At 44.1% G+C, this 25,521-nt stretch overlaps 1 protein-coding gene across 18 annotated transcripts in view; it reads right to left on the minus strand.

Moving 5' to 3' along the window:
* LOC127575471 (regulating synaptic membrane exocytosis protein 1-like) overlaps positions 1–25,521 on the minus strand; it is a 587,418-nt gene that overhangs the window by 13,118 nt on the left and 548,779 nt on the right. For all 18 annotated transcript variants that reach the window (XM_052025399.1, XM_052025392.1, XM_052025387.1 and 15 more), the window contains 2 exons: positions 8,021–8,159; positions 1,707–1,816 (listed from right to left, as the gene is read on the minus strand). In XM_052025399.1, coding sequence (XP_051881359.1) covers positions 1,707–1,816; positions 8,021–8,159 — 249 coding nt within the window. The remainder of the gene's footprint in view (positions 1–1,706; positions 1,817–8,020; positions 8,160–25,521) is intronic.

The raw sequence follows: 25,521 nt of genomic DNA on the forward strand, positions 1-25,521 counted from the left end.
GAGCTGTGGGCATGGGGCTGTGGACTGTGGACTGTAGGCAGGGCGCTGTGGACTGTCGGCAGGGAGCTGTGGACTGTGGGCTGTGGGCAGGGAGCTGTGGACTGGGCAGTGAGCTGTGTGTTGTGGACAGTGAGCTGTGGACTGTGGGCAGGGGGCTGTGGACAGTGAGCTGTGGACTGTGGGCAGGGAGCTGTGGACAGTGAGCTGTGGACTGTGGGCAGGGAGCTGTGGACAGTGGGCAATGAGCTGGTAAGGACAGGGCTCTTGAGAGCGAAGGACTGCAGCCAAGTGACACTACAGGCTCCCCTGAATGCACAGGAAACTACAAGAATAACTGAAGCTTTCACTTCCTGAAGAGATAACTGGGTATGGCCAGAAGGAAAGTCTCATCGTCACGGCCATTTTTTACCCTGACGGAGGCAGGTGACATTTGTTCACTTATCCCTCAGCAAATTTGGAGGATTTTGTGGAAACAGCAACCAATCCACAGGTTGTGGTTTCTGTGCTGAATGACTGCGGACATCTGTCACACAGTTCCTTGCATCATAACAGATGCTCGCTCACCTCTTGCTTGCTGGAGGCTGTGGGAATGTGAGCTGACAGCAGGGAAAGCGAAAGGGGTTGCTCAAGAGAGTGGTGTGACAATGGTGGAACTCACAGACACCTGGGCCCAGCTCACTGCCCTCTGAGTAAGTGCCCAGCTGCTCTGAGTGTGTGCTGCAGGGCCATGGTGTGACCAATGCTGATGTACCTTCTGCTGTCTGACCTACAGTGCCTGATTAGTCATGGCCAGGCGAAGCATGACCTGCTCCTGCCCAGCCAGCTCCCAACACCACTGGCAATAGAGAGTGGGGATAAAAATGGCATTAGCTAGTTTAGTTCTTCCCATTTTCCACAGCTGGATGGCTCCTCACAGTGAGGCCCTGTATGACGAACAGTCACCCCACTGTAAAACCGATACTTGTGAGTGAACAGCACAAGCCCTGATTTCAAATGGTTTGCAGGATGGGGAGCTCCCTGTCACTTTGAGCGGCATCTGTCGCACTTTATCATTTTTAAATGGTGGTTGTTTGATTGAAGTTTGTGCAAAATAAATTCCACAGACGTTTTCACTCAAATCTGAACTGGGATCATTTAAATTGAAAGCACATTTGCATGAAAAGTTTTGCAATGAGAGCCCAGAATGATATTAAGAAATTCCATTGCCCCCTTTGCCTGTTGCAATGGGCAACCAGATATATACCTCTCTCAAGTACAAAGACAATGATAATAATAAAAGAACATAATACTACATTTGAAGAATTGTATTATGTTAAAATAAACCTGTATAGATTAATTTTTCTCTGCCTAAACAGTAAAGGTTGCTGAGCTGATGATGCAGTTACTGATGGAGACACAAGAGGTTGCAGATGCTGGAATCTGAAGCAACAAACAACCTGCTGGAGGAACTCAGCGGGTTGAGCAGCATCTGTGGGAAGAAAGGAACTGTCGATACTTCACGTCAAAACCCTGCCTGAAACGTCAACAGTTCTTTTCCTCCCACAGATACTGTTTGACCCGCTGAGTTCTTCCAGCAGATTGTTTGTTGCATGCAATAACTGATTCCCTGTTGATTAAAACAGTTGGCTTTCCCAAAGTGCTCCAATGAACTGTGCTTAAAAGCTTGATAAGTTATCTGTGTGTAATTCTAGTAACTCGTCACTTACCCATGGCTGGTGTTGCTAATGTTTGTCTTCCAACAAGTTGCGCAGGTCCCAGCCCATCAAGAAAGTCGCTGAATTGACTGTCGGCACCTAATCTCATCCCAGGGAATAAACTAGAGCAGACAACAGCAGTTAGAAGAATGAACATTAACAGTCACATTACTGCTTGATCATTGGACACTCCCAGTGAGAAGGGGATTCACAGTCAGCACAGGATGGATGGTTACCCACTTCCTGATTTCCAATCCTGCACCACCTGGACTGGTTCAATCTTCAGCATTTCAGATATTTTCACTCAAAATTATTTTCCTTCCAAGATCCCCTGTTTTACTCCAAGGAAAACAAACCGAGGTTATCCAATCACTCCTCATAGATGAAACATTCAATTTCAGGCAACATCCTGGTGAATCTCTTCTGCACCTTCTCCAGTGCAGTCATATCCTTCCTATGGTGTGGTGACCAGAACAGCACACAGTACTCCAGCTGTGGCTTAATTAATACTTAATACAATAAAATGTGGGTACACTCAGCAGATCAGGCAGCATCTGTTAAAAGAGAAACAGAGTGAATATTTCAAGTGAAAGACCATTCATCCAAACTTCATCAGGAGGGCAGATTAGAGCAGAGATTGGGAAAATTGATGAGATGCAGTCAAGTTCTCAGTCAACTATGGGTCTGCCAAATGGTCTTCAACCTGAAATGTTAACTCTGTTTCTTTCCCCACAGATGCTGCCTGATCTACTCAGTGTTTCCAGCACTTTTTTTACTTCACTTTTTTTGGTTTTCATGTAATGTTTTGTAGAGTTGTACTGTAACCTTTCTGCTTTTATATTCTGTGCCCTGGCTAATGAAGTCAAGTGTCTTGTCTGCCTTTTGAACCATCTCATCTTTGCTGCCACCTGTGGGATCCTTGGACCTGTACACCAAGGTCCTTCTGTTTCTCAGCACTTCCTGAGGTGGTTACTGATGAGATATCTTTACTAGTCTCATGTACATCGAAACACACAGTGAAATGCATCTTTTTGTGTCAAGTGTTCTGGGAGCAGCCCACAAGTGTCGCCATGCTTCCGGAGCCAACATAGCATGCCCACAACTTCCTAACCTGTACGTCTTTCGTATGTGGGAGGAAACCGGAGCACTCGGAGGAATGCAGACATGGGGAGAACGTACAAACTCCTTACAGACAGTGGCCGGAATTAAACCCGGGTTGCTGGCACTGTAATAGCGTTACACTAACTGCTACACTACTGTGCCTGAAGGTAAGAGACGAGAGGCAGAACAAACAGCCAAAGAATGGACAGATGGTCAAGAGGCCTGAGTGAGAGGAACAGTGTTGGGGTGGGCATAGGTCACTGAACTGGAGCAAGGAATAAAACTGAGAGTGATTTAAACACAAGGATGAGGACTTTAAATCTAATGTGCTGAAGGACCAGAGACCACGAAGGATATATGTGATATATGCCAAGGGAGAATAAAGTGGAATGTGTGCAAGTGTACTGAGAACAAGCTGAAGCTTATAGGGTGGGGGAGGGGAGTCAGAAGAGCATCTGAAATATCAAGGCTGTTAATGATAAATGGAGACACACTGTCCCACTCTCGCATCCCCCCTGGGTTTTGTACTTCCGCTCTCATCCCACCTCCCCCCATGGACAGAACAGAGATGGAGTTCCCCTAGTCCTCACCTTTCACGCTACGAGCCTCTGCATCCAGAACATCATCCTTTGTCATTTCCGCCAGCTGCAACAAGATCCCACCACCAGCCACATCTTCTCCTCCCTACCCCTTCCAGCCTTCTGCAGTGACCGCTCCCTCTGTGACTCCATGGTCCGCTCATCCTTCCCCACCCATCCCTCCCCCTCCCGAGGCACTTAACCCTGCAATTGCAGGAGGCGTAACACTTGTTCTTACACCTCCTCCCTCACCACCATCCAGGGACCTAAACAGCCTCCAACCTTGTCTACTACATTCAGAGCTCCCAATGTGACCTCCTCTACATCGGTGAGACCAAGCACTGACTGGGTTGGCTTTCATAAATTGTAGGATTGAGTTTAAGAGCTGTGAGGTAATGATGCAGCTCTACAAAACTCTGGTTAGACCACACTTAGAGTACTATGTCCAGATCTGGTTGCCTCATTATAGGAAGGATATGGAAGCATTGGAAAGAATGCAGAGGAGCATTGGTGCCCTGTGCCTTTATTTAAGAAGGGCTGCAAGGACAAGGGAGAGGGAAACAAAATGAGAGGGCATAGGTTGTAGATGAGAGGGGAAAGATTTAAAAGGTACCTGAGGGGCAACTTCACACAGAGGGCAGTGCGTAGCTGCCAGAGGAAACAGTTGAGGCAGGTACAATAACAACATTTAATAGACATTTGGATAAGTACATGGATAGGAAAGGTTTGGAGGGATATGGGCCAAATGTGGGCAAATGGAACGACCTTAGGTGGGCACCTTGGTCAGTCAGCATGGATGAGTTGGGCCAAAATTTCCTCAATAACTCTATGACAAGCCAGGGAACTACAGGCCAGTAAGCTGAATATCAGTGGTGGAAAAGTTACTGGAGAGGATTCTGAAAGACAGGATCTATCTGCATTTGAAAAGGTGACTGATTAAGGATAGTTAACATGGTTTTGTCCATGGGAAATCGAATGTCACACATTTGATTGTGTTTTCTGAAGAAATGACCAAGAGGATTGATGAGGGCAGGGTGATAGACTTGGTCACATAGACTTTAGCAAGGCCTTTGACAAGGTCCTGAATGGTAGGCTGGTCCAGAAGGATAGATCACATGGAATTTAGGGTGACCTGGCTAATTGGATACAAGATTGACTTGTGGAAGGAGTCAGAGGTTTGTTTTTCATATTGGAGGCTTGACCAATGGTGTGGGCAGGGATTGGTGCTGGGTCCCCTGCTGTTTGTCATATTTTATTAACATTTTGGATGGAACGTAGGTGGCATGATTAACTTTGCAGATCAGTAGATGAGACAGTCAGCAGTTTGGCAGGGAGTGAGAGAGACTGTTGGATTAAATTGCATTTATTTTAGTACAAGAGGGCTGACAGGTAAGGCAGATGAACTCAGGGCATGGATAGCTACGTGGGACTGAGATATTATAGCCATTGTAAGATAATATAAGATATCTTTATTAGTCACATGTACATCAAAACACACAATGAAATGCATCTTTTGCTAGAATGTTCTGTGGGCAGCCCACAAGTGTCGCCACGCTTCCGGCACCAACATAGCATGCCCACAACTTCCTAACCCGTAAGTCTTTGGAATGTGGGAAGAAACCGGAGCACCCGGAGGAAACCCCTGCAGACATGGGGAGAATGTACAAACTCCTCAGAAACATGGCTAAGGGAAGGACAGGACTGACAGCTAAATGCTCCAGGGTACAGGTGTTATAGGTGGGATAGAGGTGGAGGAAAGATAGGAGGGGGTGTTGCATTTCTGATCAAGGAGAACTCCATGGCAATAGTCAGAGATGAAATTACTGAGGGATCATCCAGTGAGGCTTTATGGATGAAGCTAAGAAATAAGAAGGGGTTGGTCACTTTGTTGGTATTGTACTATAGGCTCCCAAATAGTCAACGGAAATTAGAGGAACAAATATAAAGGGTGATTGCAGAAGGTTGCAAGAATAAAAGGGTTGTCATAGTGGGGGGGGTTTCACTTTCCTAATATAGACTGGGACTGACATAGTGCTAAGGGCTTAGATGGGGTGGAATTTGTTAAATGTATTCAGGAAAGTTTTCTCAAGCAATGTATAGAAGGCCCTACGAGGGAGAGGGAAAAGCTTGACCTATTCTTGAGCATAGGGCAGGGCAAGTGACTGAGATGACAGTGGGGATCACTTTGGGACCAGTGATCATTGTTCTATTAGTTTTAAATTAGTTATGGAAAGGGACAGATCTGGTCCACAAGCAGAAGATCTAAACTGGGGCAAGGCAAATTTTGATGGTATTAGGTAGGAACTTGCAAAAGTTGATTGGAGTAGGTTGTTTGCAGGCAAAGGCTTGTCTGGCAAGTGGGAGGCTTTTAAAAGTGAGATGTCAAGAATTCAAGATCTGCATGTTCCTGTGTGAGTGAAGGGCAAGGCTGACAGGAGTAGGGAATCTTGGATGATGAGGGATATTAAGGCTCTGGTCAGGCAAAAGAAGGAGGCATGGGTCAGGTACAGGCGCTGGGATCAAGTGAATCCCTGGAGGAGTAGAGAGGATGCAGGAGTGTACTCAAGAAGGAAATCAGAAGGGCAAAAAGAGGGCATGAGATAGCTTTGGCGGAGAAGATTAAGGAGAATCCAAAGAAATTTTTAAGTATATTAAGGGAAAAAGAGTAACTAGAGGGAGAATAGGGCCCATAAAAAACCAAAGTGGACATCTTTGTGTGGGCGAGGTCCTCAATGAGTATTTCTCCTCTGTTTTTACCGGGGAGAAGGACATGAAGTCTTCGGACCTTGAAATAGTTAATGGAGATGTCTTGGGGGCAGTCCGCATTACAGTGGAGGAGGTACTGTATGTCTTAAAGCATATGAAGGCAGACAAATCTCCAGGGCCTGATCAGGAAGCTAGAGAAAAATTGTGGGAGCCCTGGCTGAGATATATGCATCATTGTTAATGATGGATGAAGTGCTGAGTGCTGTAAGACTGGAGGGTGGCTAATGTTGTGCCTTTATTTATAAAGGGCTGCAAAGAAAAACCTCATAACGATAGACCAGTAAGCCTAACATCTGTGGTAGGTAAGTTACTAGAGGGGATTCTGAGCGAAACGATATACAAGCAATTGGAAAGACAGGGTGGATTAGGGATAGTTAGCACGGCTTTGTGTGTGGGAGATAATGTCACACGGAGTTGACTGAGTGTTTTGAAGAAGTAACTAAGAAGGTCAATGAGGGCAGGGTAGTCGATATAGTCTATGCGGACTAGAGTAAGGCCTTTGATAAGGTTCCGCATGGCAGGCTGCTATGAAAAGTTAGATCACATGGGATCCAGGGACAGCTACCTAATTGGATACACAATTGGCTTGATGGAAGGAGGCAGAGGGTGATGGTGGAAGGTTGTTTCTCAGACTGGAGGCCCGTGACTAGTGGTGTTCCCCAGGGGTCTTTGATAGGTCCATTACTATTCGTCATCTATATCAATGAGTTGGATGCAAATGTACAAGGCATGGTTATTAAGTTTGCAGATGACACTAAAATAAGTGGTGTCATTGACAGTGAAGATGGTTATCAGGATTTACAGAGGGATCTTGATCAGCTGGGTAAGTGGGCTGAGGAATGGCAAAAGGAGTTTAATTGTGAGGTGTTGCATTTTGGGAAGACAAATCAGGGTCGGGCATACACAGTCAATGGTAGGGCCCTGGGGAGTGTTGTAGAACAGATATCTAGGAGTACAAATAATTGGTTCCCTGAAAGTGGTGTCGCAGGTACACAGGGTGGTGAAGAAGGCTTTTGGCATGCTGGCCTTCATCAGTCAGGGCATTGAGTATAGAAGTTGGGATGTTATGTTGCAGTTGTACAAGACGTTGGTGAGGCTGCATTTGGAATATTATGTTCAGTTTTGGTCACCGTGCTATTGGAAAAATGCCATTAAGCTGGAAAGAGTGCACAGGAGGTTTACGAAGATGTTGCCAGGAATTGAGGGCCTGAGTTATGGACTGAGGTTGAGCAGTTTGGGACTGTTTTCACTGGAACATTGGAGAATAAGGGGTGATCTTATAGAGGTGTACAAAATCATGAGGAGCTTAGACAGGATCAATGGGTACAGTCTTTTTCCAAGGGTTGGGGAATCAAGAACTAGAGGGCATAGGTTTAAGGTGGGAGGGGAGCAATTTAATAGGAACCTGAGGGGCAACTTTTTCACCCAGGGTAATCAGTACATGGAACGAGCTGCCAGAGGAAGTGGTTGAAGCAGGTACATTAACAATATTTAAGAGGTACTTGGACAGGTCCATGGATAGGAAAGGTTTAGAAGGATATAGACCAAACGTGGGCAAATGGGACTAGCTTAGATGCGAATTTTTTCGGCATGGACCAGTTGTGCTGAAGGGCCTATTTCTGTGCTGTATGGCTCTATGACTTTAAGTGCGATTAGCCTATTTAGCTCCTTCACAACCAGCACAAATGTGATAGGCCAAATGGCTTCCTTCTGTACTGTAAATTTCTATGATTCTGAAATAAGAATTGTATCTTTTTCATCTTTGTGTAAAGACGTCCCTACAATGTGAGGTAGCAGTGACTGATGTATCCTGTTTCCCATGATCAGTTGCTTTGGATCCCACCTACGGTAGAGCATCCTAAGGCAATTTAGTGTACTTACTTTCCTTCGGAGCTGTAGCTGTTCATGCTCCCATCGGTGGACTCCCGGCTGGCCTGCCGTGTCATGCGTCGCATTTCCACTGCCATGCCAGTCTCGGTGCTTCTCTGAATGGCGTTCCTGGACTTCTTCACTCTAGCCTCTGTTGACAAATAGTCACTTTGAAACATCTCAGAACATTTTAGGTTCATTCAATAACAGTAGAAACAGAAAATAAGAGTTTGGATGATGCTTGACAGACCAACTGTTGCTTATTTTGTCTTCTAACTTGCCAAAGTTGGAGAAAAAGATGATTCAGGCAAAGACTGAAAGCCTAATGTAGGGACAATATACCACAGTGACTGCAAACATATTGATCGCTGATACTTTACATGCATTTTCTATTCTTTCACTTTATTTTTATCACTATTTCTAGTGTTTCTAGAAAGCTCCACAAGAGCCTCTGATATGTGGAAAGTTGTTGTGGTATTGCTATAACAATGTCCAAATTGTATCCCAAACAAAGATGACTGAAACTTAGAACTGGTGTTCCTGTTACACAAATATTAACAGAGCAGTTCGTGCATGATGAAGCAAACCCAGTTGTTGAGGATGAGGGTACATTAAATCTCAGTGGGCTACACCCAAACTACTCACGTTCATATCTTCCACAATCATTTGGTGCGGTTTCATATCCATTTCAAAGAATCAGGTTACATTGGAATGCCCACAGCCCAAGGTTAAGATTCCAATATTCTGCTCTTTTAAGCAGATATAATCCTTTAAATTCAATTACCTATCCAATCATCAAAATTATTTATGGAATCAGCTTCCACCATATTTTCAGCCAGAGCATTTCACAAAAACCCTAGGAGTGAAAAACATATAGTTCTCCCCACTACCTTTGCTTACTGATTTGCACATCAGAGGGAACCATTTATCTCCATCAAACCCTCACATCAATTAGAAAATCATTCACAGGATCTGAGGAGGAAGAGTGGGCAATGGCACTGAATGGACTGCTCTGCCAGGAGCTAGCACAGAATTATGGCCCAAATGGCCTCTTGTGTTGCAAGGATTCGATGCTTCTACATTTCCTGGCAGCACAGGAAGACCAAGGTAATAGGACAGGCTGTGCACAAGGCCCAAGTCCACTGCAGAGAGTAGAGATTATGAGGGATGTGAATATGTGAGTACATCGGGGCAGACAGGAGAGAGAATGGCAGGGGAAGGAACTGAGTGGTGGAAGGGGGAGAAGAGCAAGGATGGCAGAGAGGTAGAAGATGATGGGGAAGAGGGGAGGATGGGTGAAGGGAATGGTATGGGGGAGCGGATGGTGTGGGTTAGCAGAGAGAATGGTGGGGGGAGAGCATGGGTGAAGAGGATGTTGTGGGGAAGGGAAAGGATGACATAGTTTTAAGGTTAGAGGTGAAAGGTTTAATAAGAACCTGAGGGGCAATTTTTTTTTTACACAGCAGGTGGTAGGTAAATGGAACCAGCTGCCAGAGGAAGTGGTTGAGTTGGGTACATTAGATACATTTAGAAGAATGTGGACAGCTATATGGATGACAAGAGTTTAGAGGGATATGGGCCAAGTGCTGGGAAATGGGATTAGGTTGAATATACATCTTGGTTGGCATGGACAAGTATGGCCCGAAGGGCCTTTTTCTGTGCTGTACAACTCTATGACTTTAATACAATCCAAGTTTGTCCAACCTCTCCTTATGTGTAATACTCTCTAATCCAGGCAATACCGAACCTCTTCTGGATCCTCTCCACATCCTTCCTGCAATGCGGCGACCAGAACTGTACACAATACTCCAAATGTGGCCTAACCAAAGTTTTATACTGCTGCAACGTGACTTCCCGACTTTTACACTCGATGCCCTGACTGATGCATGCAAGAATGCCATATGCCTTCTTTACCACCCTGTCTACTTGTGTTGCCACTTTCAGGAAGTTGTAGACTTGCATCCCGGGAACCCTCAGTACAACAATGATCTTTCCTCTTGCATTTGACCTACCAAAATGCATCGCCTCACACTTGTCCGGATTAAACTCCATCTGCCAGCTCTCTGCTCAAATTTCCAACTGATCTACATCCTGCTGTATCAATTGACAACCTCCCTCAGTCTCCACAACTCCACCAATTTTCCTGTCATCTCCCAATTTACTAATCAGACCACCGATTCATCCAATCACTTACGTATATCACAAACAACAGAAGTCCCAGCACTGATCCATGCGGAACACCACTGGTCACGGATCTCCAGTCACACAAACACCCCTCCACCACTACCCTCTGTCTTCTATGACCAAGCCATGGTCATAGGATCATGGATCCCACTTCACTTAATCTTTTGGACTAGCCCACCATGAAGGTCCTTGTCGAACTTCTTACTGAAGTCCACGTAGACAACATCCACTGCTCTAACCAATCATCTTCGTCACTTCCTCAAAAAACTCTCTCAAACTTGTGAGACAGGACGTCCCCACACAAAGCCATGCTGACTACCCTTATAAGTTTTTCCAAACGCGAGTAAACCCTGTCCCTGAGAAACTTCTCCAATAATTTCCCTATCACTGATGCTCATGGGCCTATAATTTCCTAGTTTGTTCCTGTTGCCCTCCTTAAGCGAAGGAAAAATATTGGCTATTCCACAGTCTTCTGGAACCTCACCTGTGGCTAAGGAGGATACAAAGATCTCTGTCAAGACTGCAGAAACCTCCTCCCTGGCCCCCTTCAGTATCATTGGATAGACTCCATCAGGCCCTGGGGACTTATTCACCTTAATGTTTCTCAATACACACACCTCTCCTCCTTCTTAATGTCGACATGTCCTAGAATATCAGCGTCATCCATCTCCTTCTCCTTGGTGAATATTCATGGAAATTAGCCACTGAGGACCTCACCTACTTCCTTTGGCTCCAAGCATAAATTCCCTCCATTGTTCTTGAGTGGATCTATCCTCAGGATTCTCCTTAATCGAACTTGCCAAGGACACTTCATAGCCCCTTTTAGACCTCCTAATTCCTTGTTTAATTTCTTTCTTGTTTCCTTTATATTCCTCAAAGGCCTAGTCTGATTTCACCTTCCTACACCTTACATATGTTTCTTTTTTCTACTAAACTAAACTTACAATATCTCTTGCAACAAACAATCTGCTGGAGGAACTCAGGGAGTAGAGAAGCACCTGTGGGAGGAAAGGAATTATTGATGTTTCAGGTCGAAACCCTGCATTGGGACAATCTCTCGTCATCCAAGGTTCTCAAACGTTGCCATCCTTCCCTTTCATCTTCACAGGATCAGCTGGCCCTGAACTCCAACCAGCTGGCCTTTAAAAGACTTTCACATGTCATATGTAGATTTACTCTCAAACAGCCTCTTCCAATCTATTTCCCTTAGTTCTAATGATGTTGTAATTAGGCATCCCCCATTTTAGCACTTTTGCCCAAGAACCAGTCTTATCCTTATCCATAATTATCTGAAAACTAATGGAATTATGATCACTGTTCCCAAAGTGCTCTCCCACTGAAACTTCAATCACCTGGCAAGGCTCACTCTCCAATACAAGTTCTAGTACGGCCCCTACCCTAGCTCAACTATCTGCATATTGTTTCAACAAACCACCCTGGATGTGCCTAACAAATTCTGTCCCATCTAAGCTCCTAGTACTCATGGAGTCTTAGTCAGTATTGGGGAAGTTAAAAACAATCACTACAACAACCCTGTGGTTTTCACATCTTTCCATGATCTGCCTGCATATGTGTTCCTCCCACCAGCTATTCGGAAGCTTATAGTATAACCCCATCATGGTGATTGCACCTTTTTTATTCCTGAGTTCTTGGCCTTGCTGGATGAGCCCTCCAAGACGTTCTCACTAAATGCGACTATGACATTGTCTCTAATTGGTAATGCAACCCCCCACCACTCCCCCCCCCACTTATGTTTCATCCCCCTCTGTCATGCCTGAAACATCTGTACCCTGTAACGGTGAGCTGCCAGTTCCACCCTTCCTTCACCTTAGTTCCATGTACTAATCCAGGATCTAAGCTCATCTGCCTCACCTGTAATACTTGCATTGAAATAAATATACTTCAGACTGTCAGTCCTGGTGTGTTTATTAACCTGGCCCTGTTTGCTATTGCTATTAGACTTACTTGACTGAACCTCTATCTTCTCCTCAAACAATCTACCTGCTGAACTCTTGCTTCAGTATCCACTCCTTGCCACACTAGTCTAAACCTACCCAAGCAGCACTCGTAAACCTCCCTGCAAGGATATTCGTGCCCCTTCAGTTTAGGTGCAACCTGTCCTTCTTGTACAGATTCCACCTGCCTCAGAAGAGATCCAAGTATCTGAAGCCTTCCCCCCTACACCAGCCACACTGGCATGTGGCATAGAGAGTAATCCTGAGATTACAAACCTAGAGGTCCTTTTTTTTAACTTTTTGCCTAACTCACTTGATTCCCTTTGCAGGACCTCATCTCTCTTCCTACTTTTGTCGTTGATACCACGACCTTTGACTGCTCATGTTCCTCTTTCAGAATGTACTGTGCCCGCTCAGAGACATCCTTGGCCCTGGCACCAAGGAGGCTATGTACCATCCTGGAGTCTAGTTTGTGGCTGCAGGAACACCTATGAGTGCCCCTGACTACAGAGTCCCCTGTCAGTATTGCTTGCCTATTCTTTGATCTATACAACAGAGCCAGATCTGGCTACTGCTGTTGCTTTCCTGAGAGGCCATCCCCGCCCTCCAACAGTATCCAAAATGCTACACATGTTTGAGGGGGAAATAGCCACAAGACACTCTGGCACTACCTGATTTCCCCTCTTGGCAGTCGCCCATCTATCTAGCTGTGTGACCATCCCCCTGAAACTCCTATCTATATACACTTCCTGCCTCCTGTACGCACCTCAGTGAGTCCAAATGCTCACTGATCCACGTGATCTGACAGGATCTGCACCTGGACACACTTCCTGCAAGGTCGTCAGGAACACTTGACCTCCCCCTGATCTCCCACATTTCACAGGAGGAGCATACATTATAGGAAGGATGTGGAAGCTTTAGAGAGGGTGCAGAGGAGATTTACCAGGATGCTGCCTGGATTGGAGAGCATGTCTTATGAGGATAGGTTGAGTGAGCTAAGGCTTTTCTCTTTGGAGAGAAGGAGGATGAGAGGTGACTTGATAGACGTATACAAGATGATAAGAGGCATAGATCGCGTGGACAGTCAGAGACTTTTTCCCAGGGCGACAATGGCAAACAAGAGGGGACATAATTTTAAGGTGATTGGAAGAAGGTATAAGGGGGATGTCAGGGGTAAGTTTTTTACACAGAGTGGTGGGCGCATGGAACGCACTGACTGCAGAGGTTGTGGGGGCAGATACATTAGGGACATTTAAGAGACTCTTAGATAGAGAAATGGGGAGCTATGTGGAAGGGAAGGGTTAGGTAGATCTTAGAGCAGGATAAAATGTTGGCACAACATTGTGGGCTGAAGGGCCTGTACTGTGCTGTAGTGTTCATACCACTCCACTGACTGCCAATTCCACCTCTGAAGTTACTACTAGCTCAAAGAAAAAGGAAAGATCTTACCTTCACTCACTGTACCTTGTCACCACTCATCCTCTTGGCCAAAGCCTCACTCGTCAAAGCCACTGCACTTATACCTCAAGCACAGCACTTTGACCTCAAAATAGCCCTTCTCAAAACCTCAAGGTAAATTGATAAAATTGTATGGTGTTGCACACAAAAAGATTGTGCTGCCTTTCTGTACCTGTCCTCCCAAAATGCATCACTTCACACATCTCAGCAATGAACTCTATCTGCCCACACTTGGTCAAATTCACCATCCTGTGTACGCCATGGTGAAGTCTACAACTATCCCCATCACAATCTACCTTCTGTCAAAGAGAAACAAAGGACTGCAGATGCTGGAATCTAGATGAAAACCACGATGATGTGGGAGGAACTCTCTAGATGAAAAACAATGAGTTCCTCCAGCATCATCCTGTTTTTTTACCTTCTGTCAAACCACTAATCATCTTCAGATTTTATAATGCTGTCCTGTACACCCACTTTAAGTCATGTTTGAATAATGGAAAGAGTAATGGGCCCAAAAGTGACCACTGGAGACATGACTGGGTGATTGGAGATGGAGTGGTTGATGGTGGGCAGAAGGGCCTGTTTCCGTGCTGTATTTCTCTACGATTCCCTGACTAGAGAATACCAGGCATCTCCCAGGCTGAAAAAGGTTCCTCCACTAACACTGCTGGCCTATTTATCTACTGGAACCCAGGAGGAAGCTAATCAGCTCATGAGGTCTGTGCTGGCTCTCAGCAAAACTATCCCATCAATCTCATTCCTCCTCCTCCTCCCCTTTCCCTGTAGCCAAGGAACTTATTTTCTTCACACATGTCCATTAATTCCCTTCTGACTTTTTTGCCACTTCCCACATCAAAGAGTCATTCACAGGAGCTAATTAACCCACCAGCATGTCTTTGGGATGTGGGAAGAAACTGGAGCACTCAACAGAAACCCAAGCATTCACAGGGAGAACATGCAAACTCCACACAGATGGCACCCAAAGTCAGCTTGCCATCGTTTTCCCCCTATTTTCATGGGGGTTTTAATGCCTTGAGTGTGGTAGGATTAGTATAAATGGGTACTTAATGGTCACATGGACTTGGTGGGCTTGAAGGCCCTGTTTCCGTGCCACTTGACCCTATCTCCATCAGATCCATGCCTACATCAACCTGGATAACCTTGCTTATCGCCTCAGCAAAGAAGTCAGCTTAGTTCAACACAACTTATCTTTAAAAATACAGATTCATGTATTTCTCTCCGTGATAATTCCTTTACAAGTTCAAGTGTTTGTCCCTGCTGATGGTGTAGACAAAGAGGTTCAAGCCAAAGTATTTCACGATTACTTTGCAACTGCCTTTGCAAAGGAACTGTTTCATGTGAAGGCTATATTGAAAAGGACAGCAATAAATAGAGAAAAATATTAAAAAGATTAATGTTATTGGAAGTTAATCAGCATGCTCTACATCCTTTGTTTATCTCTTTCCACTTACTTGGTTTAACATCAGCAACTCTGGGTTTTCTGACGTGGGGATTGGAAGATTGTGATTCATGGCTCTATTAATTCCACCTTTGATTTTTTTCAGCACCTGAGGTTGCATTCCACCCAATTCAGTGTAATTTAATGATTTAGTGATGTCAATCTTTTGAATATTATCTCTGTAACATCCCACTGCCCTTACATTGTGAAGTCAAATGCAAAGTTGCAAATCATTTTCCAAGATTTCTTTTTGCAATTTTGATTCACATTTCTCTTACATTTTATCTATTTATAAGTTTCGGTTGCTTTATATACTTTTTCTCATAAATTTGCCTTGCCTCCCATATCTGTATTTTCAGTTCCCTCCTGTATGTTCTATGATCCTCCAGGTTATTTATCTTACTCCTGACATTTCTCTTAAACAATAGTCTGGTATGTCTAATTTTACTGTTATCTGTCCTGATCTGAGTTCTGTGCTTTTCCGTTATTTTCCAGTTCTCTTTCCCCTGTCAATCAGCTTAAACATTGTGTTAACCAACTTCTCAGTGGGAACACTCTTCTATTTGCATGCAACGCATCCATTTTTTCCAGGTACCCTTTCCCAATGAACCAGTCTCAACGCTCCAAGAATCTAAATCCCTCCCTCCTGCTCCAGCCATACAATTATCTGGATTCTCATAAAATCACTGGACCGTACAGCAGAAAAACAGGTCGTTTCAGCCCACTTCGTCCATGCCGACTGTGGTGTCTCTCTAAACTGATCATATTTGCCTGCATTAGGCCTGTATCCTTTAAATCTTTCCTTTCTAAAGTACTTGTTCAAATGCCTTTTAACATTGTAATTGTATCTTCTTTCACCACTTCCTCTGGCAGCTCGTTCCAGATTACCATCACCCTCTATGTGAAGAACTTACCCCTCAGATCTCCTCTAAATTTCTTCCCTCTCACCGTAAACCTGTGTCCCCTAGTTCAAGGTTGTCCTAGTCTAGGAAAATTATTCTATCTCTCTTATCTATGTCCCTCATAATTTTATAAACCTTTATAAGGTCACCCCTCGGCCTCGTACATATCAGTGAGAATAAACCCAGCCTTTCCAATCCTTATAACCACAGCCCTCCATTCCAGGCAACATCCTGGTGAATCTCTATTGTGACCACATCCTTTCTGTAGTGTGGTAACCAGAACTATTGACAATACTCCAAATGCAGTCGAACCAGTGTTTTGTACTGCTGCAACATGATGTCCCAAATCTTATACACAAAGCCTTGGACCATGGTGGGAGCAGGACAGGGAGTGCGGAAGGTCTGACAGGCTAAACTGCATTTACTTTAATGCAAGAAACCTCACAGATGAACTCTGTCAGCATGAATTGGCACATGGGATTGTGATAATATAGCTATTATGGAAACATGGTTGAGGTATTGGCAGGACTGGCAACTCAATATTCCAGGACACACTTGAAAAATTCTACCAGCATGAGAGAGGTGGAGGTAAGAGAAGAGGGGTGTTGCACTATTGACTAGGGGGAACATCACAGCAGTACTTACAGAAAATATCCCAGCGGGAATATCCAGTGAAGCTATATGGGTAGAATTTAGAAATAAAGGAGGAGGTAATCAATTTGATGGGATTACACTACAGGCCCCCCAGTAGTCAGCATGAATTAGAAGAGCAAATAAGTAGGGAGATCACAGATAGGTGTAGGAATAATATTGTTGTAATAGTAGGTGATTTTAATTTCTCCAATTTTGATTGGGACTGCTATAGTGCTAAGGGATTAGATGGGGCAAAATTTGTTAATTGTGTCCAGGAAAGTTTTCTGAAGCAATATTCAGATTGCCGTACTAAGAGGAGCTACAACCTCCATTTAAGAAATGAGGCTGGACAAGTGGTTGATTATGTGAAAAAAAAATGAAATTTCTACAGGGAATGATCTAATTTACCGAGGACAATGATTGCAGGCTGCCGGTTCACAGCAGGAGGCCACTTAAGGGATTTGCTTTAGAAACTGACACACCATATAGCTACTTCCCTACCCAGGGCCCCACCAATTTCTTCCCTTGCTTCCCACAACATGCTAGGATACACTTGGTCAGATCCCGGGGATTTATCCATCTTTATGCACCTCAAGACTGCCAACTCCTCCTCTTTCGTAATGTCTATATATTTCAGAACATAGAACATAAACACATCACTGTTCTCTTCCATGAACTCACAAGGTTCTAAGACCTTCTCCATAATTATCTTACTTCCATAAAGTAGTTATGGAAAGGGATAAGGTTGGTTCTCAAGTTAAGGTCCTAAATAGGTGGAATGCTGATTTCCATAGCATAAAAGAAGACCTAGCAAAAGCAGAGGGGTAGCAGATGCCTCTGCGTAAAATCGCAGCTGACAAGTGTGAGTAAAAAGAGTTAGTAAAAGTTCAGACCCAGTATGATCTGGTAAGGGTGAAAGACAAAGATGGCAACATTTGGGAACCTTGGATGACAAAGGATATTGAAGGTTTGATCAGGAAACGATAAAAAACATATAGCAACTATAGACAACTGAAATCAACTGAGTCTCTTGAGGGACGTGAAATGTGTAAGAGAGAATGTAAGAAATTAAAAGGGCCAAAAGGATTGCCATGTAAGATTAAGGAGAATCCCAAGATATACCATTAGAATGTCAGGAGTAACAGAATAGCCGGTGAAGGAGTGGGTCCCCTTAGGGATCAAAGGGTGTAGAGCCAGGCAATGTGAGTGAGGTCCTAAATGAATACTTCTTACCTGTATTCACCAAGGGGAATAATACAGAAGACAGTGAGTTCAGGAAGGGGTATGTTAATAGTCTGAAGCAGGTCAGTACTAAAGAGCAAGAGAGGAGATAGCTGGGGCCCAGACAGAGATTTCTGCATCTTTGTTGGGCCACAGGTGAAATGCCAAAGACTGAAAGAAAGCTGATGTTGTTCCTTTATTTAAGAAGGGCAGCAGGGATAAGCCAGGTAATTGCAGGCTGGTGAGTTTTATGTCAGTGGTAGGGAAATGACTGGAGAAATCAAAATACTTAGGGATAGGAATCATGTACATTTGGAAGAGCAGGGGCTGATCAGGGATAGTCAGTGTGGCTTTGTGTGGGGGAATTCCTCACTAATTTGACTGAGGAGGAGCAACAGCAGTATATAGATCAGATGGAAAGTTGGATGGAGCTTTGGCAGATTCAGTTTAATTCTGACATGTTGTGTGGTGATGCAGTTTGGGAAGTCATTGGGACACTTACAGTAAATGATAGGAAATGGGTTTGTTTTTCTCTGGAGTGAAGGAGGCTGAGAGGTGACCCTATAGAGGAATATAAAATTTTAAGAGGCATAGATAAGGGAGATAGTCAGAATCTTTTTCCAATGGTAGGAGCTTCAGAAACAAGAGGGCATAGGTTTAAGGTGAGCAGAAGTTTTAATGGGGATCTAAGGAGAAAGTTTTTTTTATACAGAGTGGTTAATTTCTGGAACGTTGCAGAGGAAGTGGTGGAGTCAGGTATAACCACTGCATTTAAGAGACATTTAGACAGGCACTTAAATGGACAAGGCATAGAGATCTTATGCAGAAAAATGGAACTGGTGTAGATGGGCATAAAGGTTGGCATAGACGTGGTGGACCAAAGCACAGTTTCTGTGCTGTACAACTCTGAGACTCTCTGACCACCTGCATCTTTGTAGCTTGTGTGGCCATTCCTGGAAACACTAAAATGATTCTCGTCTATCAATAGCCAGTGGGAGATAGAGGAACAGATATGTACACAGGTAATGGAAAGATGTAAAAGCAACAGGGTTATCATAGTGGGTGACTTAACTTCCCCTGACCAGTGGTGTTCCACAGGGATTGGTGCTGCAGCCTCTGTTGTTTGTGATATCTAAAAATGACTTGGACGAAAATGTAGATGGGTTGGTTAGTACGTTTGCAGATGACACAAAATGGTGGAGTTGTGGACAGGGAAGAATGATGTTAAAGGATAGAGCAGGATATAGATCAGTTACAGATATGGGATGAGAAATGGCAGATGGAGTTTAATCTGGGCAAATGTGAGGTGTTTCACTTTGAGAGGTCAAATGTAAGGGGAAAGAATGCAGTTAATGGCAGGACCCTTAACACCATTGATGTACAGAGGGATTTTGGAGTCCAAGTCCATAGCTCCCTGAATGTGACAACACAAGTAGATAGGTAAAGAAGGCGTATGGCATGCTTACTTTCATTGGTTGGGCATTGAGCATAAGAGTCTGGAAGTCATGTTGCAGCTGTATAAAACTTTGGTGAGACTGCACTTGGAATATTGTGTGCAGTTCCGGCTGCCCCATTACAGGAAGGATGTGGAGGCTTTGAAGGGGATGCACAAGAGATTTACCAGGATGCTGCCTGGATTAGAGGGCATTGGCCATAAAGAGAGGTTGGACAAATGTGGATTGTTTTCTCTGGAACATTAAAGGCTGAGGGGAGACCTGACAGAAGTTAATAAAATTATGAGAGGCATAGATAGGATAGAAAGTCATAATCTTTTTCCCAGACTGGAAATGTCAAATACTCGATAGCAGAGCTTTAAGGTGATAGGAGTCAAGTTTTTTTACACAGAGAATGATAGGTGCCTGGAATGCACTACCTGGGGTGGTGATGGAAGCAGACATGATAGTGGCATTTAAGAGGCTTTTAGATAGGTACATGAACATGCAGGGAATGGAGGGATATGTATCACGTGCAGGCAGAAGGGATTAGTTTAATTTGGCATCATGTTCAGCACAGACATAGTGGGCTGAAGGGCCTGTTCCTGTGCTGTACACTTCTATGTTCTATGTTGTTCGCCAATATTGACTGAGACATCCTTAGTGCAATAGGCATAGATGGGGCAAAATTTGTTTAGTGCATCCAAAAGGATTTCTTGGAACAGTATGTAGATAGTACACCTGGAGGAGGTGCCATACTAGACCTTCTATTCGGAAACAAGCCTGACCAGGTGATTGAGCTTTCAGTGGGACAGCATTTAGGGGACAGTCATCAAAACTCCTTAAGTTTTAAGATAGTTATGAATAAGGATAAGTCTGGACCTCAGGGGAAAGTGCTCAAATGGGGGAAAAGGCAAATGACAATATTATTAAGCAGGAGCTAGGAAGAGTAGCTGTTGGGAGCAGCTGTTATTGGGTAAGTCCACGTCTGGCATGTGGAAAATGGTTAAAGACCAACTGATCAGAATTCAGGACTAGCATGTTCCAGTAAGGAGGAAAGACAAGGATGGCAAGGTTCGGGAGGTTTGGATGAAGAGGGATGTTGTAAATTTAGTCAAAAAGAAAGAGGAAGCATATGTGATGTTTAGGAAGCTGAAATCAGACAAGGCCTTTAAGGAACATAAAGAAAGCAGAAAAGCACTCAAGCAGACTATTGGGAAGGTCAAAGGGGGGCAGGAATTGTCTCTGGCAATTAGGATGAAGGAAAATCCAAAGGCATTTTATACATACATTAAAAACAAGAGGGTAGCTAGGGAGAGAGTAGGACCACTCAAGGCAGCTGTATAAAACTTTGCTTAGGCTGCATTTAGTGTACTGTATTCAGTTTTGGTCACTGCGTTACAGAAATGATGTGCCGGCTTTGGACAGGGTGTAGAGGAGGTTCATCAGGATGTTGCCTGGATTAAATAGAATTAGCTGTAAGGAGAGGTTGGTCAGACTTGGATTGTTTTCTCTGGAGCGTTGGAAGTGAGGGGTGGGCTCTTAGAAGTATATACAATTAAGAGAGATAAAGATAGGGTAGATAGAGTCTCTTTCCCAGGGTTGAAAAGTTGAGTACTACAGGGCATAGCTTTAAGCTGAGAGGGGGAAAGTTTAAGGAAGATGTGCGGGCAAGCTTTTTTTACACAGTAGGTGCCTGGAACACACTGCCAGAAGTGGTGGTGGAAGCAGACATGATAGTGACATTTAAGAGGCATTCAGATAGACACATGAACATGAAGGGAATGGAGGGATCTGGATCATGTGCAGGCAGATGGGATTAGTTTCTTTTGGCATCATGGTCACCACAGACATTGTGGGTCATAGGGCCAGTTCCTGTGCTGTACTGTTCCATGTTCCATGTTCTATACTCAATTTCTGAAATTTGGAATGTGAATTTGAGAAGCTGGTGGTGGTTCCTGCGCATGTGATCATCCAAACCCATGACGTATCTCTGTACTCCTACATACAACAGTTCCCTGCTGTGCTCACATTCTTAGCTTTCAATATCAACAATTATTTATTTTATCAAGGAACTAGTTAGTCTAGATCAGTAGGTAATTTTCTGTAATTTTTAAATCAGTTTACGTACAGCAGGAGGGGCACATTAATAATGGTTATTTTTGGTGATAAGCACATTTTCCGTTTTTTTCAGTATCATGTTATCATTCTTAAATATAAACTTAATATAGAAGATAAAATAACTAATTGTGTTCTGTAACACTGTTCAATTTCACTGGCTAATTGATTACATGATTAGAAATATAAATAGAAAATATTAAGGAGAGCTTGAACTAATGTGTTTAATGCAGTTATTTGCCCTGGAGGGTGAGTGCAGAACAGACAGACATAAAATTAGAGGCTGGCTGCTCAGGCTTTTGCCCAGAACACTTTATTCATCCAATTTCAATTTCTTCTGCAAATACCAATTGATTATTTGAAAACTTACAGTTATTAATAATCAGCAGGTCAGTTCTGATGAAGGGTAATTGACCTGGAACATTATCTCAGATTCTCTCTTCAAGTGTTGCCTGGCCTGCTGAGCATTTCCAGCATTTTCCATTTTAAAGCCACAGGATTTTGATTTGTGATGGAATTGATAATGTTTATTTAGAAAATGCTATTAATGTTATAGAATCCAGACATTTGTTGGGGTTCAGACCAACTTAAGCCATGATTTTGGAGCATAAGTGTTCTGCTGCTCTTGCTGTGAGCTTAGTACTGCCCATTCTGAATCTGTCTACATGGTTGCATGTTTTCTTTGGCAGTGATCACATGTCACAGAACATCATGGGTGTGGTGGCAGCTGATGCCTCCCTGGAAGATTTCCATACTTGATCTATTCTAGCCCATGTGAAATTAGGCAACTAGGGCCCAAAAATGGGCTTCAGCATTATTAGGTCTCCATTGCACATGGCAGCATCCCAGCTATGCCAGATCTTTATCTTAGCGAACACCTAACATAACCACATTCAACAAGATTCAGTGGATAATGAGAATAATGGTTGAATTCCTCCCAATGCCCAATGGATTCTAAAGCCACTACATGTCAGAGAACTTTAACTGGATCTTCCTGGTTTTGTATACCATTGATTAAAATTGATGAATGTCCAATCTAATGTCACATGTAACAGCAGAAGTATCCATTTAAGAAACAGCACTCCCTGAACTAATGCAAGTATTGTAAGATATACCAATCTGTTAAATATCACTTCCCTCACACAAGTTGCATTTTCCACATGAATGTTCTCAGTTAATTGCTCAAACTCTTTGTCAGGGGCATATCGCCCTCATAGTACTTATACTCTGATTGACATGCAGTTGCAAGATTTTTCCAATCACACTAGCCTGATTGTATGCTTAGTACCAAAGATATGGCATTGCTTGTGAGCTTTGCAACTGGAAGTTGAATGGATTTTTTTTCTAGTTCATTAATTATGCATCACTTTTTGTCCTCAAGAAGGTGGTGGGGAACTACTTTTTAAAACAGTCCATCTGGTAAAGATATTCCCACAGTGCCATTAGCCAAGCAATGCCAGAATATAGATCCAGTAGTGATATATTTCCCACCCAGGATGGAGACTTGTAGCTGGTAGAGAGTATACATATGCCTGCTGTCCTTGCCCTTCTTGATATGATAGGAAACAGTCTGGATGCTTCTTGAATACTGCTACTTGAATTCCAGGAAAGTGGAGAGTGTTCCATCAAACTTCTGACCTGTGTCTTGTAGATGGTGGAAAGACAACGATTTTATCCAGGACTATCACTGGGACTGTTTCTGCGAAGGTGGGGCCTGTACAAGTGGGATGGTTTGCACCTTAACCAGACTGGGACCAACATTGTTGCTGTAAGGTTTGCAAATACTGTTGGGGAAGGTTTACACTGAGTTGGCAGGGGAAGTGGACCCAGAGTAGATGTTCAGATGGAGAAGTAGAGTCAAGTAGAGGAGAAATAGTTACTAAGTCTAGGAGGCAGAACAAGTAAGTAAATGCACATCAAGGGAATTCAAAACTAAATTGCATCTATTTTAACACAAGGGGTGTAACTGGGAAAAAAAGCTTTAATAGGGTCTACGATATTGTTGCCATCATCAAGACATGGTCAAAAGAATAGGCTGGACTGGCAACTCAATGGGTATGGAATTTTCAGGCAAGACAGAGGGGAAGTAAAAGGGGAAGAGGTACTGCAGTGTTAGTCAAAGATTGTGTTACTTCAGTATTGAGGGAGAATATCCAAGAAGGCTCCTCAAACAAGGCCATATGGGTAGAGATTGGAAGACGGGAAACAAAAAGGGTGCCGTCACTTTGTTGGTGGTGTACTACAGACCTCCCAATAGTCAACAGGAAACAGAAGAACAGATATGAAGGAAGATATCAGAGAGAAGCAATTAATATAAAGTTATCGTACTGGGGGATTTCAATTTTCCAAATATTAATTAGAATTGCCTTAACGATAAAGGCTTAGAGAGGGCAGAATTCTTGTCCAGGAGAGCTTTTTGACACAGTATGCAGATAAACCTACAAGGGAAATAACATTACTGGACTTTATCTCAGGGAATGTAGCTAGTCAAGTAGACGAGTGCCAGTGGGTGATCATTTTGGAATTAGTGACCATAACATTGTGTATTTTAAAATAGTTATTGAAAAGGATAGGGATGGACCAGAAATGAAGGTCTTAAATTGGGAGAAGGCAAATTTTATTAACATTAAGGAAGACCTGTAAAAAAGCAGATTGGGATCATCTACTTGCAGGTAAGTCTACAACTGCACAAAGGGAAGCATTAAAATGAGAAATAGTAAGAGTTCAGGGACAATATGTTCCGATAAGTGTAAAAGCCAGCAGTACAAGTATAGGGAACCCTGGATGTCGAGGAATATAGAGGGGTGAGAAAAAAGTAAGCATATAATAAGGATAGGGAACTAATGATTGGGGAGGCCCATCTAGAGTATAAAAAGTGCAGGGAAGTGCTTAAAAAAAGCCCAGAGGGGTTACGAAAAATCTGAAGGCATTCTATAAGTATATTACAAGCAAAAGAATAACCAGGAAAAATGTAGGGGGCCATTCGGGACAACAGGGACACGGTAGAGACACAAGAAATTCTGCAGATGCTGGAATCTGGAGCAATACACACCAAGTGCTGGAGGAACTCAGCAGATCAGGCAGCTTCTTTGGAGGGAAATAAACAGTTGACGTTTTGGGTTGAGACCCTTCATTAGGACTGGAAAGGAAGAGGGCAGATGGCAGAATAATAAGGTCAGGGCAGGGGGAGGAGCACAGGCTGGCAGGTGATAGGTGAATCCTGGTGAGAGGGGGAAGGCAGGTGGGTGGAGGAGGAGGAGATGTAAGAAGCTGAGAGGTGACACATAGAAGAGGCAAAGGGCAGAAGAGGAAGGAATCCGGTAGGAGAGGGCAGTGGACCATGGAATAAAGGGAAGGAGGTGGGGAATAGATGGGCAGGTCATGAGTGTGGGGCAAGGGGAAAGAGAAGGGGTAAGGGGGCCACAGAAATGAGGGAAGACAAGGGGGGGAGGAGGGAGGAAAACAAACAAAAAAATAGTGGGTAGGGGGGGAAGAAGAGAGGACGGGTTACTGGAAGTTGGAGAAATTGATGTTGTGGCCGTGAGGTTGGAGACTACCAAGGCGGAATATGAGGTGTTGTTCCTCCAACCTACGTCTGGCCTCGATGTGGCAGTAGAGGAGGCCATGGATAGACATGTCAGTACGGGATTGGGATGTGGAATTGAAGTGGCTGGCCACCAGGAGATCCTTGCTTTTGCGGCGGACAAAGCAAAGGTGCTTGATGAAGTGGTCACCCAATCTGCGTCGGGTCTCACCGATGTAGGGGAGGCCGCACCGGATGTAATAAATGACACCCTCAGATTCACAGGTGAAGCACTGCCTCACCTGGAAGGACTGTTTAAGCCCCCAAATGGTGGCGATGGAGGAGGTGTAGGGACAGGTGTAGCACTTAGTACGGTTGCAGGGATAAATGCCGGGACGGTCATCTGTGGGGAGGGACGAGTGGACAAGGGACAAAGGAGTCGCAGAAAGAGCGATCCCTGTGGAAAGCTGGGGGGGTGGGGGGAGTGGGGAAGGGAAGATGTGCCGGGGGATCCCGTTGGAGGTGGTGGAAGTTGCAGAGGATGATGTGTTGAATGCGGAGGCTCGAGGGGTGGTAGGTGAGGACAAGGGGGACCCTGTCCCTGTTATGTTGGAGGGCGAGAGGAGA

Source organism: Pristis pectinata, chromosome 10 (genome assembly GCF_009764475.1).
Source record: "Pristis pectinata isolate sPriPec2 chromosome 10, sPriPec2.1.pri, whole genome shotgun sequence".
Taxonomy (NCBI): domain Eukaryota; kingdom Metazoa; phylum Chordata; class Chondrichthyes; order Rhinopristiformes; family Pristidae; genus Pristis; species Pristis pectinata.